The 21,708-nt window shown below is 35.2% G+C and overlaps 1 protein-coding gene across 1 annotated transcript; it reads right to left on the minus strand.

Moving 5' to 3' along the window:
• Positions 1-4,740: 4,740 nt before the first annotated feature.
• Positions 4,741-17,911, minus strand: LOC127880417 (MICOS complex subunit MIC19-like). Its single transcript, XM_052427760.1, has 6 exons — positions 17,756-17,911; positions 14,417-14,471; positions 10,306-10,403; positions 9,655-9,725; positions 6,108-6,243; positions 4,741-5,337 (listed from the first exon to the last, which is right to left on the minus strand). Exons 1-6 carry the CDS (start codon positions 17,819-17,821, stop codon positions 5,308-5,310), a joined length of 456 nt encoding a protein of 151 aa, XP_052283720.1. The 5' UTR covers positions 17,822-17,911; the 3' UTR covers positions 4,741-5,307.
• Between the last annotated feature and the right edge of the window lie 3,797 nt (positions 17,912-21,708).

Consider the following 21,708-nt stretch of genomic DNA (forward strand, 5'->3'; position numbering starts at 1 on the left):
CTGACAGCACATTCCAATACGAAATTGATGTTTATTTTTGTCTTACAAATAAACGACCCACGTTATCAAGAGCACGCGTGCTGCAGCACGCCTTGTTCACGTGTTCAGATATATGTATACCTATAGTTCTTTTAATTTTATTTCAAATAAAAGTACTTCAGCACATACGTTAATGCGTAAAATCAAAGTGTGCGATTTGTTAAAACAAAATGTCATAAACACCCATCTCTTCGTCCTATATAAACCTCCACGTGGAGATTTGACTGCGCATAATTGAGTCTGATACTAAAAATCAAAATTCTCAAACAAAGCGCACGACAAACACTTTTATACTTAGGATTCGCCGCCTTGGAACAGTCCATTAGGACTTTTAAACAGGTTTGCCATTCCCAATCATCACTCTGTGCCCACGGATTTCTTTTTTTTTTTAATGTTGCAAGCTCCATGAAAAAATACCTCTTGTTAGGCGGAGAGGCAAGACACCTTATTGACGATGATGTAAAAATCATCATTGACACCCACGCTGGCCACAGATAGCTATGTTTTAAAGCAAAGTTGCATCTCGTACGCGTAACACATTGTGGCTTTAATGCATTTCTAAAAATAGATAAATCAACAATCATCGCTGGTATTGACGAACTTATTATCTGAGCTACGGACACGCCGTGTCAAAGCGCATGATTATCCTGCAAACACAACGTTTATAATTGTCTGAGAATGAATAAAATAAGGTAAAGATCTATAAATAAACATAGATCATTGAGTAAGGTAATTTTCACTAAACGCAGCAGTTCTATATCAAAGGTCACACAACCAAAAATATTGATATGACCGTGCAAAAGGCCATTTTGAGGTTCAGAATTGTTTATCGGTTATGTTACATGGTGCTCGAAAACTATTGATTTTGAAGACACTGTAAGTCGAGATCAATTCGATGAATCATATGCGGATCCAAGGGGGGGGGGGAGGGGGGGGGGGGCGGACGCAGCGTACCTTAGCGGCCACCTGGACCCCCAGCAAATCTTTCAATATCCCGCCGCCCCCCTCCCCCCCCCATTACCAGAAATCCTGGATCAGCCCCTGTGAATATATCATATATCCAACAGCTGATCGTATATCTCTCGCAAGTTCAATTTACAGAAGTGATAAACACATATGATCATAAACATTTTAATTATTATACCCCTATTACCATTGGTAATTGGAGCTATTTAGGCGTCACTTGTCGGTCTGTCTGTCCCGAAATCTTTTCCGGGCAATAACTATCTTGTTCATTGTGAGATTTTAAAATCTTTTGGCGCATTTGTTCACCATCATTGGATGGTGTGTCGCGCGAAAGAATTACGTCGATATCTCAAAGGTCAAGGTCACACTTTGAGTTCAAAGGTCAAAAATGGCCATAAATGAGCTTATCAGGGCCATAACTTTGTCATTTATTGTGAGATTTTAAAATCATTTGGCACATGTGTTCACCATAATTTGACGGTTTGTCGCACGAAAGAATTACGTCAATATCTCCAAGGTCAAAGTCACACTTTGAGTTCAAAGGTCAAAAATGGCCATACATGAGTTTGTCTGGGCAATAACTATGTCGTTCATTGTGAGATTTTAAAATCATTTGGCACACTGTTCACCATCTTTGGAAAGTGTGTGGCGCGAAAGATTTACGTCGATATCTCCATGGTTAAGGTCACACTTTGAGTTCAAAGGTCAAAAATGGCCATAAATGTGCTTGTCTGGGCCTTAACTATGTTGTTCATTGTGAGATTTTAACATCATTTGGCACATTTGTTCACCATCATTGGACGGTGTGTCGCGCGAAAGAATTACGTTGATATATCCAAGGTCAAGGTCACACTTTGAGTTCAAAGGTCAAAAAAGGCCATAAATGAGCTTGTCCGGGCCATAACCATGTCATTCATTGTGAAATTTTATAATCATTTGGCACATTTGTTCACCATCTCTGGTCAGTGTGTTGCGCGAAATGATTACGTCGATATATCCAATGTCAAGGTCACACTTTGAGTTCAAAGGTCAAAAAAGGCCATAAATTAGCTTGTCCGGGCCATAATTGAGTCGTTCATTGTAAGATTTTCAAATCATTTGGCACATTTGTTCATCATCATTGGACGGTGTGTCACGCGAAAGAATTTTGTAGATATCTCCAAGGTCAAGGTCAGACTGAGTTCAAAGGTCAAAAATGGCCATAAATGTGCTTGTCCGGGACATAACTATGTCGTTCATTGGGAGATTTTAAATCATTAGTTCACCATCATTGGACGGTGCTGCACGGAAAGAAGTATGTAGATATCTCCAAGGTCAAGGTCACACTTTGAGTTCAAAGATCAACAAGAGCACCGCCTTGCTGGTGCAGACCGCTCATCTATTTTCTTTGTAAAGGTGAAGGGACTCTCATTTTCAATCACAAAGGAGGGAGGGGTGGAGTGAAGAGGGGTGCATTGTGTGGGGGTGTGGACATTTATTACATTATCTTCCAAAAATGCGAAAAAAAGGAAAAAAAAAATCGGGGGGTGGGGGGGGGGGGGGGGTGGGGGGGGTAGGGGGGTGGAGGTGGGGATTCTTGGGTGCGATGGTTGGACGGTATTTCAAACATATAATTATAAAAATAAATATTTGTTTTTTAACCGTTTCAAAAAAAATAAATTGGGGGGGGGTGAGGTGGGGGAGGGGTATAGTGTGAGGGTGTGGTGGTAATTTGTGTGATGATCTTAAAAAAAAAAAAAAAAAAAAAAATTAGGGGGGGGGGATTCGGGTGGGGGGAGGGGGGGTGGGGGGGGGGGTTTCTTGGGTGCGAAGGTTGGACGGTATTTCAAACATAAAATAATCAAAATAAATAGTTTTGTTTTTTAACCGTTTAAAAAAAAAATTAAGGGAGGGGTGGGGTGGGGGGGTATAGTGAGAGGGTGTGGTGGTCATTTGTGAGATGATCTTAAAAAAAAAAAAAATTAAATAAAATTGGGGGGGGGATTCGGGGGGGGGGGGGGAGGGGGGACACGGGCGATGGTTTGGGTGGAGTCTATTATGGTATGTCAGGTAAGAGTAGTTTTGTCAAAGTATCAATCAAATCTAATCATAAATAAAGAAGTTATGGCAATTTTAGCAAAATTTAATAATTTGATCTTGACAGTCAAGGTCATTCAAAGGTCAAGGTAAAATTCAACTTGCCAGGTACAGTTACCTCATGATAGCATGAAAGTATTTGAAGTTTGAAAGCAATAGCCTTGATACTTAAGAAGTAAAGTGGATCGAAACACAAAATTTAACCATATATTCAAAGTTACTAAGTCAAAAAAGGGCCATAATTCCGTAAAAATGACATCCAGAGTTATGCAACTTGTCCTTTTACTGTACCCTTATGATAGTTTGCGAGTGTTCCAAGTATGAAAGCAATATCTATAATACTTTAGGGGTAAAGTGGACCAAAACACAAAACTTAACCAAACTTTCAATTTTTTAAGTATAAAGGGTCCATAATTCCGTCCAAATGCCAGTCAGAGTTACATAACTTTGCCTGCACAGTCCCCTTACGATAGTTAATAAGTGTTGCAAGTATGAAAGCAATAGCTTTTATATTGTAGGAATAAAGTGGACCTAAACACAAAACATAACCAAATTTTCAATTTTCTAAGTATAAAAAGGGCACATAATTCTGTCAAAATGCCAGTCAGAGTTACATTACTTTGCCTGCACAGTCCCCTTATGATAGTTAGTAAGTGTTTCAAGTATGAAAGCAATAGCTTTGATACTTAAGGAATAAAATGGACCTAAACACAAAACTTAACCAAAATTTTCAATTTTCTAAGTATAAAAAGGGCACATAATTCTGTCAAAATGCACGCCAGAGTTATCTAACTTTGCCTGCCCAGTCCCCTCATGATAGTAAGTAAGTGTACCAAGTTTGAATGCAATAGCATTGATACTTTCTGAAAAAAGTGGACCTAAACGCAAAACTTAACCAAACTTTTCAATTTTCTAAGTATAAAAAGGGCACATAATTCAGTCAAAATGCACGCCAGAGTTATCTAACTTTGCCTGCCCAGTCCCCTCATAATAGTAAGTAAGTGTACCAAGTTTGAATGCAATAGCATTGATACTTTCTGAGAAAAGTGGACCTAAACGCAAAACTTAACCGGACGCCGACGCCAAGGTGATGACAATAGCTCATAATTTTTTTTCAAAAAATAGATGAGCTAAAAATGGCCATTGATGATAATGGCATAATAATTCTTAACAAGAGCACCGCATAACAGGTGCAACGCTCGGCTGCGAAAGCTTGTCAGAATTTATTTTTTTAGAGGTCACAATGACTTTAGAGCCTATGTTAAAGCTTGATATTAGAGGTCACAGTGACCTTGACCTTTGACCTAGTGACCCAAAAATGGGTGTGGCGTGTAGAACTCATCAAGGTGCATCTACATATGAAGTTTCAAAGTTGTAGCTGGAAGCACTTTGGTTTTAGAGCCAATGTTAAGGTTTTAGCACGACGCCTACGGCGGACCACTGACGGCCGACAACGAGCTGGCTATGACAATACCTCGGGTTTTCTCCGAAAACAGCCGAGCAAAAAATTGCCATAAATAAGATTCTCTCTTTCTGTGAAGACAGCATGCAAAATAGTCTGTGTCAATGCATCATGTGGGGGTATACTTCACGCCTGTGACAAAGCTCTAGTTTATTGAATATTTGCCCTATTTTATTAAACGCACAACAAAACACCAATTCAGGTATAAGTTTATTTTTTTATACATGGTTATGCTTTAATAAGTTCGCATTTGTTAAATACCTTTGTTTAAAATTGAATCAAATATTACAAACTGACTTGTTAAACACACATTTACAAAGATAGTATCGCCCATTGGTGCAAAAAGGTACCATGTGCCTCCAAATTTCAATGCCATATGGTACCTTTTTGCACCAAGGGGGCGATATATAGTGACATCATTTGTTAACTCAAAACATTGCCACACAACATGCACAGGAATATTTTATAAGAACTACCGGTATATTCCCCTATATTTTCCTAGATTAACCTAACTAAAAACAGACGCATTCATACATAATATCCAAAAGGTAAGTCTGCTGCTCTATTTTCAAAAATCAACAGGAAAAACAACAACCAGTCTCCAAATAGAAACAGCAATTTAATGGGATACCATGCCACTAACTGAATGCCATGTAATACCGGTATGTAGGCAAATCATCGTCCAAACGAATTATTAATTATTACTCTTCTGTGTAATTCTATCATCTTTTTAAATTCCGAAGATGTGTTGATTTTTGTTTCTGTTACGTGTTCTTCGATGATATAAAGGCATTCTGCAAAAAAAACATAACAAAGTTATAAAATCTATAATTAATTGAAGATCAATATTTTATTTAAGATGAAACCCACAATATCCTAAATGTTATTGTAAAATACAGGCGTGCTTTAATATGAACAAACCGTGTAGATTTGTTTTATTTTTACAAATAAAAGAATATCCATATATAATGTCCTTAAAAATCTGTCCACAAATCATTTCCAAAGACACGATTTCTCAACACCACTGACTAGAATTATGGGTGTGAACAATTACATTCAGTTGATAAAATTGGATCCTGTTTCGTGGCCAGTTATGTCGGCAGAGGCATTAAACTTTTAAACCCCTGGGTGTGGCCAGTTTTGAACAGAGGGTTATTATTCGACAATTCTAAGGTGAGGGCTCATATACCATGTGACATAAGAAATATGTGGACCTTGTTGTTTTAGAGACTTATATGTTTGCTTATTAATACAATAGTAACAATAATAATTCAATATGAATGTTGAAAAAAAACGTACTTTTGAAAACTTTTGACAAAAGGTCGATAACAATAGCACATGAACCACAACTTAAATAATGAGAAACATAATTCATGTAAGTTTCAAAAATGTACTTTGGAAAGTGTTGATAACTTCTCTATGGACAGACAGAAAAACAGATGTCCATTGTCATTCCAGTTTACACCCATTTACTTCATGTCAGGAGAATAAGGTACCTAAATTAACTGGTCCACACCACACAATGTCTGCTTTAATGTAATCCACAAATTAAACCAACACTCACCCTGCGCTCCCTCTCGACAGCCTGTGCAAAGGCCTTCACCTGGGAGGAGCACCGTAGAGGCTGCTTGTAGTGCTCTTGGTAGCAGCTGTACACTTCCTGCTGTAGATCCCCACACACTGGTGTACCAGTCTGCTTTCTGAAGAGGTGGAACAATCAAACAGTAAGAATATGAACCAGTCACATTTCTGTAAATGTACAAAATAATCAGAATATGGACCAGTCTGCTTTCTAAGGAAGCAAACAATTAAATAAAAAAAATATCAAGTATCGTGTGGTCTGGTAACGACTGCATAGAAAGAAGCTCAAATCATCCCTTTATTAAAAACAAGAGCACTGCATAACGGGTGCCACGCTTGGCTGCAAAAGCTTGTCAGTATTTTTTTTTTTTTTAGAGGTCACAGTGACCTTGACCTTTGACCTAGTGACCCAAAATGGGTGTGGCGTGTAGAACTCATCAAGGTGCATCTACATTTTAAAGTTGTAGGTGGAAGCACTTTGATTTAAGAGGCAATGTTAAGGTTTTTGCTAAAGTTTTATATTAGAGGTCACAATGACCTTGACCTCTGACCTAGTGACCCAAAAAATGGGTGTGGGATGTAGAACTTATCAAGGTGCAACTACATATGAAGTTTTAAAGTTGTAGGTGGAAGCACTTTGATTTTAGAGCCAATGTCAAAGTTTGATATCAGGTCACAGTGACCTTGACCTTTGACTTAGTGACCCAAAAATGGGTGTTGCATGTAGAACTCATCAAGGTGCATCTACATATGAAGTTTCAAAGTTGTAGCCGGAAGCACTTTGATTTTAGAGCCAATGTTAAGATTTTAGCACAACGCCTATGGCGGACGACGAGCTGGCTATGACAATAGCTCGGGTTTTCTCGCTAAAAAGGAAGTAGATTAGATGAAGTGATACAGTCGATTGGTGTATAGCGGATTTTAGTGAGTAACGGATAGCTTTAACGTTTTTTGCAAAATACTTTTATTTATGTTAAGATTTATAGTTTTCTATGAATTGAATACAAAAAGCCTTTCATTGTTAAGTCGATTCATGTTTTTGTTGATGTGTGTCAATGTTTACAACTGTTTCTTTTTTCGAAAGCAAAACAAGGTCACGTTATGTACGCACCGTTTTTGTGACGACAGGAAAAGTGCAGACGAATGGTTTCTTGAATTTTGCAAATTTTGTTTGGTAAACATAATGTTCATTGATGTAATATTTTAGTATTATGTGTCCTTTACAAAAGTAAGAATGCTCAGAAACCAGATTGATGCGTACCATAAAATTTAAGCATGAAAGCTGCAACTCGGGATTTTGTGAATAACGAACATGTGGTGACTGTCTCAAAATAAATATAAACTCAAAATTTTTGAAGTTGTCCAATACACATGTGGTTAGCGTGTGGCTATGATATTAATAAGTGAAAACATCATTTTTAATGAAAAATAATCAAATAATAACGAAAAATCGATTTCTCTGAAAACATATTTTCCAGTATCAAATCTATATATAGATTCAACCCAAAATGACCTGAATATAGGATGCATCGCTTCTAACAGCCATTACTTCATCAATTGTGCAGCGATTTCTATGACCTTGGTCTTATTAAACGCAGAAATGAATTTCCTTTCAGGGAATGTACATATATTGCAATTTTTTGTTTACAAATGTTGTGTCAAATTACAAGAAATAACACGATACACATGTAATCCGATAAAGACCTAAGCGATCCGGTAATGGCTGAATCAGTGTACCATGAAATTCGCGCTGTAAACAAATAATATTTTTTGGAAATTTAAAACCGCTGGCATGTTTCAATAGGAAAGACATGTGTCTATCTAGGTTTAATGGTTTAATTACTGAATGCATGGTGTTTACGTTGAAATGAGACTCGAAGTCCTTAGCTATCTGTTATACACCAATCTACTGTATCCAACCAGTGAGTCTTACATCTATTGTGTGCAAGATACTCAAGAAGCTTAATGCAAAAAGGTTATACTTCATTTAATCCAAAATGGCTTGCTGTCAGAGAAAGAATATTGATTTTGAAGCAGTAGATCAACCCCACCTCAGCTACTTCATGTTATGCAAAAATGGACGGACTATGTTGAACAGCACCAAAATAGGGATACAATATATTTAGACATTGCCAAAGCCTTTGGCAAAGTGGTGCACCAAAGATTACTGAAGAAGATAACCTCCTATGGAATAAAGGGCACCTTAATATCTTCCATTAGCAGCTTCTTGTAAGACCATTGACAGTTTGTATCAATTAAAGGTCACAATGGAAACCAGTCAAGAGTGGAGTACCCCAGGGCAATGTCCTGGGGCCCATATTATTTATGATCTATGCTCATGATATTACGGATATTGCTCATAGTAACACATGGATATTTGCCAATGACACAAAACTATTCACTACAATAGATATAACATACTACAGAATGATTTGAACAATCTTACTTAATGGGAGGAATTATGGGAACTGTCATTCAATAAAGATATACAGGATATTTGTTGGATTCGGTGGATTATCGATTTTAATTCACGAGTGATCATAGAAAATATACATTTTCTATGATCAAGAGTGAATTAAAATCGATATTCCACAGAGTCCAACACATTTTCTTTTTATTTTTATGATTTTTTTTACCGTTTATATAAATTGATAAAGAGTTTAAATAAAGAATTTCACTGGGATAATGACGTCCATTCGTCAAAAAAATGACGTTGTTTCACAGTAAACAATGACAATTATTGATTATTTTCACTGATCATTCTCACTGTTTGAAACAGCGAAATTACCAGTTTTAATTCATTGATATATCTCTATCATCCATTATGGACAAAACAACTCTGAACGAGATTAAAGCAAATACAATGAGACTTAAAAATCTGCACAAGAAGAAACATACCTTGCTGCAACTTTCACCAGAAATCTCAAATTCAGTCAACACATGAACAAGAAGGTTAATCGGAACAATGGTATGATAGCACTTATAAAAAGGCCTTTTGGTTATCTTCATTACTGATCGTTCTTGAGAATTTACACTGCATTGGATAGGACACACTTTGAATTTGTATTTTGGCAACCATACCCTTGAAAGGATATTGAGAGTATTGAATGGGTTTAACTTCAGGGATCTGTCATTCCAGACCACACTAAAAGAACTTAAAACTACCAATAGCACGCAGAAGACTAAGAGAGAATAGGATCGAGACACTAAGCCTTGTGAATAGAGTAATAAATTAATAAATATGTGGAACAGTTTACCCCAACATTTTGTGGATGCAGAAACTATGAACCGTTTCAATGAATGATTAGATAACAACTGTGCGAGTAATACATGAAAAATGTGATGTTAAGTATCTTAAAATTAAAATAAGTGAACACACACTGAATCTCCACATCATACTGAATAAAATACAGGCAACCACACAAAGCTGTTTTCTAAGAAGTCCGCATGATGGAAAGAAAGAAGGACTTTGTACTTATTTACGAGCCCAGAAACCATCCTACAGGTATCCTACAGGTATTAATACTTACAAGAATTTAGATTCGACTTCTTGGATAGCCCTGGCAAACTCTTCAGTCTTTATTCTGTGATTTTCATTACTCTATAACACATGAAGGTATATAATATAAAGAAGCGAAACTCCAGCTATTATAAACAATTAGTTGATCCTTTCTTTAAGGCAAGTGACCAATTGCCAAAACATAAAACAAAGTTCACCAACGAAATCTTTAAAGTATAATTTGAATGCATTTAATATTCACAATACTTTTATCAACACACTAGGCACAACAAACATAAACAAGATCCTGTTAAAGCTTTCATTGATATTTTTAAGTGTAATATTTATTTTAATGATGCTAAAAATATACAGTGGATGTCATAGGAAATATGCCTTAAAACAAGAAATTTGTCTTTTAAACAATAAATTGTTCAAATGTTAATGGCAGTACTATTTGTATAAGCACAATTTAATTTTTACAACAACTTTATAATACACTTTTTCCATGTGACCAATATGATCAGAACAAAACAGGAAATTACATAGCTTTAAGCTTCTGTCTTGATTCTGTTGCCAAATTACTTATATTGCACTATGTTTTGTTTATTCTTTTGTTTTAAATTAACAACCGTATGCCTGTAAATGAATATGTATATCCGACTGGCAATAAGTTTCAGCCAACCTTATCCACAATTCTCTGTCTGTATTCATTTTCAATCTGCCTCCTCAGTGCAGCCACTTGCTCATCAGTCAATGTTTCACCACCTCCACGACCACCACCTGGTTTAAAACATTAGGTCATATAAGTTTAAAAAAAAAACAATTACAAAACATCCTTTCATTGAACATGTTTTCAATTACATTATTTTCAACAGCTTGTCATTCAAAAATAATTTGCCAACCAAGCCATATGTTTGACCAAATGTTGGCAGAGTCAATCTCAATGACATCAATAATATTCTAATGAATTCAGACAAGAATAAAAGACACTGATGCCTCAACAACACAGGGCCATAATTCATACTACAGTGATAACATGGTTTTACTATAGTAATATAAAGTCAAATAAGGAAAACTGCCCCGTCCCATGCAGCCATGTTTTTCAAGCAACCCACACCATTTTTGAACTCGTTCAAGATATCATTAAAACAAATTTTCAAACCAAGTTTCATAAAGATTGGACAATACATGTGATTTAAAGAGTGTTGACAAGTTTTTACTAAAGCCATATAAAGAAAAAAAGCCCCGTCCCCTGGTGGCAATGTTTTTCAACCAACCAAAACCATTTTCAAACTCTTCCAAGATACCATTGGGAAAAATCTTCTGACCAAGTTTCATGACGATAGGACAATAAATGTGGCCTCTAGAGTGTTAACAAGGTTTTACTATAGCCATATATATAGCCATATAAGGAAAAATCCCCTGCCTCCAGTGGCCATGTTTTTTAACCAACCAGAACCATTTTCGAACTTACCCAAGAACTTATCATTGTGAAACATCTTCTGACCAAGCTTCATGATGATCGGATAATAAATGTGGCCTTAAAAGTGTTAACAAGGTTTAACTATAGCCATATACCTTAAGTAAAAATGCACTGTCCCCTGGCAGCAATGTTTTTCAAGCAACTGGAACCATTTTCGAAGTAGTCCAAGATATCATTGGGACAAATCTTCTGCCCCAAGTTTAATCAAGATCAGACAATAAATGTGGCCTCTAGAGTGTTAACAAGGTTTTACTACAGCCATTTTAAGAAAAATGCCCCGCCCCATGGCGGCCATGTTTTTCAAGCAACTGTGACCATTTTAAAACATGGCCAAGATATAATTGAGACGAATCTTCTGACCAAATTTCATGAAGATTGGACAACAAATGTGGCCTCTAAAGGTTTAACATGGCAAATGTTGACGCCTCATGGCGCACTAAGCATGATTGACAAAAGCTCACCAAGAGCACATTGTGCTCATGTGAGATAAAAACAAAGGCCAATAACTCTTATTTTAGTTAGTAGGGTTATGGTTCATGTACACTTTTCCTAATTGATATCTATACGCTCATTAAGTTTCATGTTGATATCATACATAGTTTCTGAGATATATAGAATGCAAAGTTTTGTAACAGATGGACGGACAGACAGCCGGACTGATGGAATGACAGACTAACGGATCGACAACGCCAATTCTTTATCCCTCCACCTTTGAATTGATATCCCCTGCCAAATTAATTTTGTTTATGAATGGGTGTAAATCCCTTGATATGTGGTATAATCCTAAACATAAGGGCCTGAAAGGCCCAAAGTCGCTCACCTGAGATAACAAGATATTATTGGGACAAATCTGCCGACCAACCTTCATGAAGATCGGAAAATAAATGTGGCCTCTAGAGTGTAAATAAGGTTTTACTTCAGCCAAGGCCCATATCACAAAAAATGCCCCGCCCCCTGGCAAATATGTTTTTCACCCAACCGGCATCATTTTTGAACTCTTCCAAGATATTATGGGGATGAATCTTGTGACCAAGTTTCATGAAGATCGGACAGTAAATGTGGCCTCTAGAGATTTTACTATAGCCATATAAGGAAAAATGCCCCGCCCCTTGGAAGCCATGTTTTTCAAGCAAACATAATTATGTTCAAACTCATCCAAGATATCATTGAGACCAATCTTCTGACCATATTTCATGAAGATTGGACAATAAATGTGGCCTCTGGAGAGTGAACAAGGTTTTACTAAAGCCATATATAGCCATATATGGAAAAATGCCCCGCCCCTGGTGACCATGCTTTTAAAGCAACCAAAACCATTTTCCAAGTCATCCAAGATATTATTGGGACAAATCTTCTGACCAACTTTCATGATGATTGGAAAATACATGTGATCTCTAGAGTGTTAACAAAGTTTTACAATAGCAGTGCTCCAGCTAGGATTTGAAAAGGGCAGGGGGGCTTTTTTGTCAAAAGGGCACTTTTGATGCGCAGTATTTTTTTAAAAGGGCACTTTCGACGCGCAGTATTTTGTGAAAAGGGCACGTTCGAGCGCGCGGGTGTTTCTGGAATGCTTTCTATTGCATGTTAATTTATATGTGATAAATAATTGTATTATTCCCATTATTATTAAAACATTCAAATATAATGTCTACAATAAGGATTAAACTTATTACAATGTAATAAGAGATTTATGAATTATCATATGTAAAAAAAAAAAAATTTTTTTTTTTTTTTTTTAAGGGGGGGGGGAGGGGCAGGGCGGAGGTTCGGGGGGGCAGGGCGGAGGTTCGGGAGGGCAGGGCGCGGCGCCCTTCGATTTAGGCCTAGCTGGAGCACTGCAATAGCCATATAAGGAAAATTTCCCCGCCCCCAAGGTGGCCATGTTTTTCAACCAACCGGCATCATTTTTGAACTCTCCAAGATATATTTGAGATGAATCTTCTGACCAAGTTTCATGAAGATTGGACTATAAATGTGGCCTCTAGAGTGTTAACAAGATATTAATATAACCATATATAGCCATATAAGGAAAAATGCCACGCCCCTTGGGGCCATGCCACGCCATGTTTTTTTTAAGCAAAAATAACCATTTTCAAACTCATCCATGATATCAATAATACAAATCTTCTGACCATATTTCAAGAAGATTGGACAATATATGTGGCCTCAAGAGTGTTAACAAGGTTTTACTAAAGCCATATAAGGAAACATGCCCCGCCCCCTGGCAGACACTTTTTTGAACCAAAGGGCACCATTTCTGAACTCGTCCAAGATATTATTGGGGTGAATCTTTTGACCAAGTTTCATGAAGATTGGATAATGTGGCCTCTAGAGTGTTAACAAGATTTTACTATAGCCATATACATGTATAGCCATATTTAGGAAAAATGCCCCGCCCCTTGGCAGCCATGTTTTTCAAGCAAAGGTTACCATTTTCAAACTCATCCAAGATATCATTAGGACAAATCTTCTGACCAAGTTTCATTTAGATCGGAAAATAAATGTGGCCTCTAGAGTGTTAACAAGGTTTTACTTTAGCCATATCAGGAAAAATGCCCCACCCCCTGGCGGTCATGTTTTTCAACCAACCGGCATCATTTTCAAACTCGTCCAAGATATTATTGGGATGAATCTTCTGACCAAGTTTCGTGAAGATTGGACAATAAATGTGGCCTCTAGAGTGTTAACAAGATTTTACGATAAACATATATAGACATATAAGGAATAATGCCCCGCCCCTTGGCAGCCATGTTTTTCAAGCAAACCTAACCATTTTCGAACTCATCCAAGATATCTTTGAGATCAATCTTCTGACCAAGGGAAATGACTGTTATTTAAGAAAGTGCAAGTTTATGGTTCTTCTGCATGGCGTTTCTTCCCATTGATTTCTACACATGCTTGAAGTTTCAAGTTTAAATCTTGTATTTTACCTGAGATACATCCCCTTTTAAAAGTTACATTATTGAAAAACAACAAAGGCCAATAACTCTTATTGGCAGGGGATAATAAACAATAACACTATTAAAAGACCCCTTTTACATTTGGGTGAAGTGAAAGCATGAAGTCATTAACTATCCCATCTAGAATCTGCAAGATGAAAATAAGCTGTGTCAGTTTCTTTTTAAAAAGTTGTTTATGTGAATACTCATATAGACCAATCACATTTTTCATTTCAATCCAACAAAAGATTCAATTGCCTATGATTTAAAGGGACAGAGCAAAATATAAGCCTTAAATATACCATAACATAACATAAAAGGAGTGACATGAATAACATTCCACTAAGCAAGCTATTGAAGCCCAAATTTACCCCTTCTTTGTTCCTCTGGTAACCCTGCAAGTCTTTTGTACACATCACCAGTAATCTGCCAATAGAATAAGTACATTCTGCAATTTCATGCACAAAGTAAGACCGTTGGTTTTTTTCACTGTTTAAGGTCAATCGCTTATTGGAAAGGGATAAATTATGTCAATTTGACTAGACTCAGAAAATCAGCTGAGCATTTTTTCTTAAAAACAATATAAACTTTACTATACAAATGTGTTTTCGTCATTATAATTGTTGACATTCAAAAGAGCTTGAAAGGGAGATGAATTGCTTCCATTGTGAATTATAGATGGTCATTTGCATGGATGGAAACTAACATTTTACAATTAGTTGCCCACACAGGCAACCATCATTAGTATTTTGGTTGCCAAGCTAAAGACAAACGAGCCCAGTACAATGTACATGTTAGTGCTGCAACAATATACCGGTTTATCAGTATATATCGCTATACGCAATCTGCATATTGTATTGCGATATGATTTTCCTCATACCGGTATGAAAATTCTACAAAAATTCATTCACATTTCGTCCAGAAAAGTTATCCAAAATAATGATATCAATTTGAGCAAAACAAATCGGTGTTTAGTAAACTAAATTGTTATGTAAAAATAGCATTCTAAAAAGTCTAGTTTACGGAGAAGCGTTGTTACATGGGAGTCAGCAAGAATAGTTGAACTGTAAACTGAGCAATACATATGCTTTACCAGTTTGAATAAAATAATGACTTGGTAATATTGAACTTGCAGCATATTTATAATCAATTAATGTTAATGTCCCAGAGATTAATTGTATACACTTTACAGTTCACAATTGCACAGCATGTTTAATGGGAATATACAATGGACAAAATGACAATACTACATGTAATCTTGCATAACAAAATGCTTTGTAAAAACCAAGCAACAATTCAATTGTGTTTATAAAGCATTTTGTAAAAAGGCTAGAATTGCCAATAGGATATAACTAGAATCTAAACATACAATACAAAAGTTATGTTCATGTAATCAAGTTGGTTTTGGTGATTAGCTGGCGAATTATAATTCTGGTACAAGTTAGCAATATATTGCAATATATTGCAATACGGGTTTTTGAACTGACAATATATTGCAATACGGTCTTTGGCGTATTGTTGCAGCACTAGTACATGTAGTATCATGTGTATCTTTAAATAAAATAATAGATAACTAAACAACAACATTGCTTACATGACACACTTTCAGTGTACTTGCAGTGTATTATGTTTTAATATGAGTCTGTGTTGAATAATTTCCCCTGCCTTGATAAATGAAAATTATTAAACTAATTATTAATCCACAGTCAACAATTTTTGTTAAAATGTTAATTGCACTCAATAGTTTTAAGCTTAAAAAAGCTAGTTGCATGGCCAGACAACCAACTTTTGAATTGCAGACACCAAGACCAAAATCCACCGGCCCAAGGCTCAAGGGAAACCATTAATTTCCATCCCTTCATTTGGGAAAATTATATAATTTTTGATATTGGAGATTGGAAATTTTTCAGCCAAATTTGACAAAAAAATCTTTAAGACAATCAAGAAAACAAAACTTTGCTTTTTTTTTGTATTTGATGACAGTGTGAAATCCATAGTTAAGTCACTGCCATTGATAAGGAAATATCAACTTAAATCCACTAAATTAAATATTTTTAATTTGTCTGTCTGATTATGTGGAGACACATTGTCTGATGATGGTCAACATATGTGCCAAGTTATTTTAGAATCCCTCCAAGTTAAGAAAGTTCTGTTCTGTACACAACTGTTTCAAATACAATTATAAATATGTAGCATTTATATAGCACAACAATTATCTACATATTTTATTTTGCTTCACAATTACATATAGACCCTATCAGGCATTGTATGATAGTAATTAGCCTGAATGTGACCTTGACCTTTATGTTATTTTTATTATTAATGTTGATGCAACACTTTATCTTGATATGATGATCAAATAAGAACCGGTATATATTAGATATATCTTCAAGGTACATAACTGTACATTTCCTTAACAATACCATGGTCTGAACGCTGCTGATGACTTATTTGAGGAAACATGTGCCTGGTGGGGAGCTTGAAGTTACAACTCATGACCACCAACAGCACTGAGACTTACAATCCGAGCAAAATGGTTGGTGGTAACACTAGACATCCTGATGGAAGAAAGGTGCCCTGGTTTGGACTCAAACCCACAATTGCATGAACAGTGCTTTACCAACTGAGCTTACCAGACAGCTGTTTTTTATCCTTGGACACTAAATGGCTTTATTGATTTTGGCAGGTAAAGCAGTAGCTGAAATAACTCGTGTTCAGAATATATCTGAACGCTGAAACTCCGGTCTGTAAAAACCATAACGAAAAATAAATACAATACTATTATGGGAATTACAGTATTTTCAAGTGTATATATCTGAAATCTATTCGTTGTTTGACAAATATGAACTAAGATCGCAAAAATTATTTGTATTTCATTCGAAATAATAGACATTGAACGATCATTTTCTCAAAGGCAACCATTTTGGCATTGTTGTTGTTGTTCTTATTTCGTACCATAGCTATTTCGCACCTATTACTTTTGGGGTATTTCGTTACTGTCGATTCAAATATTTTGAGTTATAATAGTTACAATTATTCTTTTGCTTCTTCTTCTTCTTATGATTATTATTTCATTTCTTACTGTTTTGTGCATATTGCACACTTCGTTTGTTCGAACTCAGTTACAAACACAGTTGAATTTAACCTCCACCAAGGGAGATAACATGAACCTTTACTATACAAGGATTTATATTGGATGAAACAAACTCAAAATATAGTTTATTAACAGGTAAATTTCGATATATTTTGCTCATTCTATACTATTTAGGCAACGTTCTTTCATAATAGTCACAAATATGTATGTATTTAAATTCAGGAGTGATGCGACTGAAATTCGGATCTCTCGCTATTAAAAAGATAGAGTGGAATATTGACGCCAAGAGTCTGCCAAAGCAAAAATCATCAAAAGACTATATGGCGGCAATTTATATTGACTAGTAAAGCAGCTGACTTGCCACTATGTAAATACAATGTCTGTAGCGACATCAGTGTAAAAATGCTCTAGACTGCACACTCCATATTCGGAAAATGGACACATAAACATGTTTTTATGGAAATCACTTATACTACAGACTACAGTAAGGATTTTATTCTGATAGGATTTTCCTTTCCCCACCCATTGTCGTATATGTCAAAAAAAAACTCGACCTTCATGAATTATAACATAATGCTTGGTGTTATGTCGGTGCCATGCATATGGAAGCACATACCTCAATAACACCTTCTTTATCGACCTGAAGTGTTCTTGTATCTTGGCTACTTTGAGAAGTACCCATGTTTATTTTCACCGCATATGAGTACTTTCGGACAATATTAAAGCCGAATATAGTGTCAGCTGTAAACTACTCCGAAGTGTTCAGAACAGAGGCTACTTTGTACTAATATGATGATCGGTGCTACATAATTTACAGGCAAAATTTATTTAATAGCATTTATAGTTATAAAACAATAAATGTTACAACATTATTTAATGTATCAGTACAATTAAATTAAGTCTTCTCCTTATGAAACGCTATGCTTTTTACATTTGCAGCGCGGTTCGATCTTGTATCATAACATTTTGTGTGTTTTTTTGGTGAAATTATCTATCCATAATCATGTTCATTGATAGATGTGTGTTTTTTGATATTCAAGAATACAAAGCTGGCTAAACCTGTCGATTATAGCATGAACTTATTTTACATTAACACAACAACATGATTGTAAAATCAATTATTTTTTTAAAGCACAAGCATTAAGATAGCATTAAGCATTAAGATAAACAAAACAACATTAATCTGAAAAGCATTTCGATCCGATTAATTTTGTTAACGAAAAAAGTTAACAAGCGGCACGTTTTTGTGTTCTTAATTATTTTGTGTAAATCCTTTTTTCTCTATTTAAAGCGTACACAAATTATATTTCATTTATCAAGTGAAGTCATTCATCCTGTTGGAAGGCGTTATTACCGTAATTACTCTAAGTTTTTGGACAATATATTTTTTAACACCGCTATTTTTGACCATATTAATTATTTTTGGTGACTGTACATTTTTGTCCATAACTAATGACTCCTAATTTTCGGACGGTTTATTTTACGATGCTATTTTACCAGAATTCTACTATGTTTGCGTTTATCTGGTAAAACTTCGGTCGTGCGGTTTTTCAATCGGATTAAGGATAAGACATTGCAAACGAAATGCCATCGGGTAATCGATCATAACTTTTCCATTATGATGCAAATATCTTTGTTTACCGGTAATAGACAGTTATTCCACCCATCAGCGTACAGTGAAACGTTTAAAAAGTAATTTATAATATACGACGGTGTATTTGCAAGCCCGTGCTATTATGTGTTGAAACAATAGACGCTATACAGATTGCATACCCAAATCCGATCGTCAATGAAAAACTTGTCTCTGTTTTTAAGGTGTCGTTTAACTTTCGGACATCTGTATTTTTTTTTAATATTTGTCGTATACATTTTCGGAGTTATTACGGTATAGCTAAATAAAAACTGTGCAGCACATGGCATACATCTTCTATCACGTTGGTCAATGTCTGCAACTTCTTTTCCTTCTTCTTCTCAAATTTTACTTCTCTTTTTACTATCAAACCATGTTCGTTAAGTTATATTCAATATACATAAAAATCCTTTTACGATGCGTATTCAAAAAATAGCCAATATCAATTGTCATATATTTGTATACGTTCGTGTATGAAAATAAAGATCTTAAATGTTTCAAGAGTGACCATTTAAGGATATATATCTACCGCGATTACTAAAATGAATAAACACGTTTAAGTGGCTCGTTCGCAGATTTTGGCTTTTTATAGTTCGGCATTTAATGCTTTCATTTGATCAAAGGAAACATCGGAACTTAAGAGCCCCTTTATAAAACAAGAAAAGAATTTAAGAAAAAAAAAAGACAAAAAATGTTTACCTCCCCTGGGCCTAAATCACCAACCTTTGAATAAGCATACGATTGTCATACTAACTTTGTCTTCTGTTGCGTTTTTGCATTCTACTTTATATAAACAATGTACGTATTGAAACATACCATAACGAAAACAAAAGAAACACTCACGTTTGAAACGATCGATATTTTCAGTTCAGTTTCTAATTAGGATACATTATATATATACACATTAATTTTCAGAATAACTTTAGGTCATTAGTGTTTGTCCGCTCCCTGATGTTTAGTGCCATTTTATTTGTTAAATATTTGATTGAAAATCGTCATTGGGGAAACCTGTGAACGAGTCTCTTCAAAACTTATTGTATTGTTTATACATTATGGGTAAAGCGGCGCACTTCTGGCATCAGATTCTCCAAAAATTAAGATGAAGATGTAATAATTTAAAAAACAAAAAAAAAAAAACAAGGTCAAATTCAAGCAAAAATAGTTATATGACGGTTGTATGGAACGCTAAAAACAACGGCGAATACTTTGAAAACCTTTGACATGTGTATGTTTTTCGTTGTTGATTTATTGTAAAGTGAGCCGCGATATTGAATATGGGTATATACAAGTGCTTATCACTTTGCTTGTTGTCGTTATGATCAATTGAATTTTTTTTTCATGTTAGGCTTTGGCCAACAATTAAAAGGTACTTTAAATAAGCTTTAAAGGCAGTGTTATCTGCGAATCATGTCAATAATTAAAATTCACGCTGTATTCCAACTCCTACCTCTCACCTTTTAGCCGACTGAATTATGTAAACATCGAAGTTTTCCGACTCTACGAGGGTACATGGCTGGAATGTTCATTTTTTATTCCATCACATTAATATAATGTTCAGTTTGATGCATATTATTCCATGATCGGCAACAACAGAACGATCGCTGTTTTTTATTAAATAGATTTATTTAGTGCATAAATGAACGCTATCATTTCATTCAACCCTTTCATAGTTAGAACGACAGCAATCTCGTGTACTGATATATTTGTTTGATCAAATTTTATCTTATTACACCACGCATATTTTCGTGAACAATTTTTACACATAAATGATTTGCATAAAATATTTGTATTTATAAGTTTCTCGTATCAATACACATTGTTATCACATGCTCTCGGCGTTTGAGTCTAAAAATACAGTTCTACACTCATAACTCCAAGTAAACAGATTTTGTGCGTTCCCCGTTATATAATCCAGAATTCTTTACTTTGATGATTTGTTGTTTTATTTAACAATTATGTTTTTATTGCAAACAAACCGTTACCTTTTGTTCCCTACCCTTATATACTTACGAAAAAGCATAATACCGGAATATGATTTACTATTGCGACAAAAACGTTAAAAAATATTTAAGTTCGTATACGTAAGCCTTCTAGCACAACATTTGATCACTGTCTTTTAAAGTTATACATTCCAGTTTGAAGCATACAAAGTCTGGGAATCTTTCCTGTAAGCCAGAATAGGCTATCGACATTTGTCCATTTGAGATAAATTACACAGTTTGACTTCTATTTTCTTTCGAAGAAGATAGTAGCTACATACACTTTTAGATATAAATGTATGTACATGTATATGTATATATGTGTGATTTGAATGTGTGGAAATAAAACGGCGTCCCAATAATTTACTTACATATCATATGTATTATATCGTAAATAACGAAGCAAAGTTAAATACATACTATGCCATGGGTTGAAACATAGCATGATCTGATGTAGCAGCAGTCATATCTATACGTACAGGAGTGTGCAGTTTGAATATACACATACATAGAGTAGATTTTTCCTATTTGTCTAATATTGTGCAAATACCAGCATTTACAGTTGCGTTAAAGTGCATTTTAAATGTGTTATGTGCATTGTATTGATTTATAAACTGTATCAACATTTAAATATTATACATACATACATTTGAAATACATTACTAAAATAATAAACAATTTATCCGGTGGATTGGTGAATGACAAATGAAAAATAACAGTTTCGCGTTTTTTCTTTTCAATCTAATTATTTTGAATCGTTAATATCCAACCTCACTTCCACAATCAAGATATACGCTTTATGTATGTATTTTAAAGATATTGCATGTATGATATTCACATTAGTCACTCAAATTGCTATCCCGACCGACGATGTATCTGTCGCTGTACCAACATTAACACTTTATATCTCATTCCTGTCACTGAGCCAAATAACAAATCGAGAAGAAAATACACACAAAA

The sequence above is a fragment of the Dreissena polymorpha genome, chromosome 1, assembly GCF_020536995.1.
Source record: "Dreissena polymorpha isolate Duluth1 chromosome 1, UMN_Dpol_1.0, whole genome shotgun sequence".
Classification (NCBI taxonomy): domain Eukaryota; kingdom Metazoa; phylum Mollusca; class Bivalvia; order Myida; family Dreissenidae; genus Dreissena; species Dreissena polymorpha.

Excerpts from the sequence above, each read along its gene's own strand:
- LOC127880417 (XM_052427760.1), bottom strand. The coding sequence starts at position 17,821 with ATGGGTACTTCTCAAAGTAGCCAAGATACAAGAACACTTCAGGTCGAT. Across the intron at positions 14,472-17,755 it reads ATAAAGAAGGTGTTATTGAG|ATTACTGGTGATGTGTACAA; the intron begins GTATGTGCTTCC and ends TTCTATTGGCAG. Across the intron at positions 6,244-9,654 it reads GAAGTCGAATCTAAATTCTT|AAAGCAGACTGGTACACCAG; the intron begins GTAAGTATTAAT and ends CCACCTCTTCAG.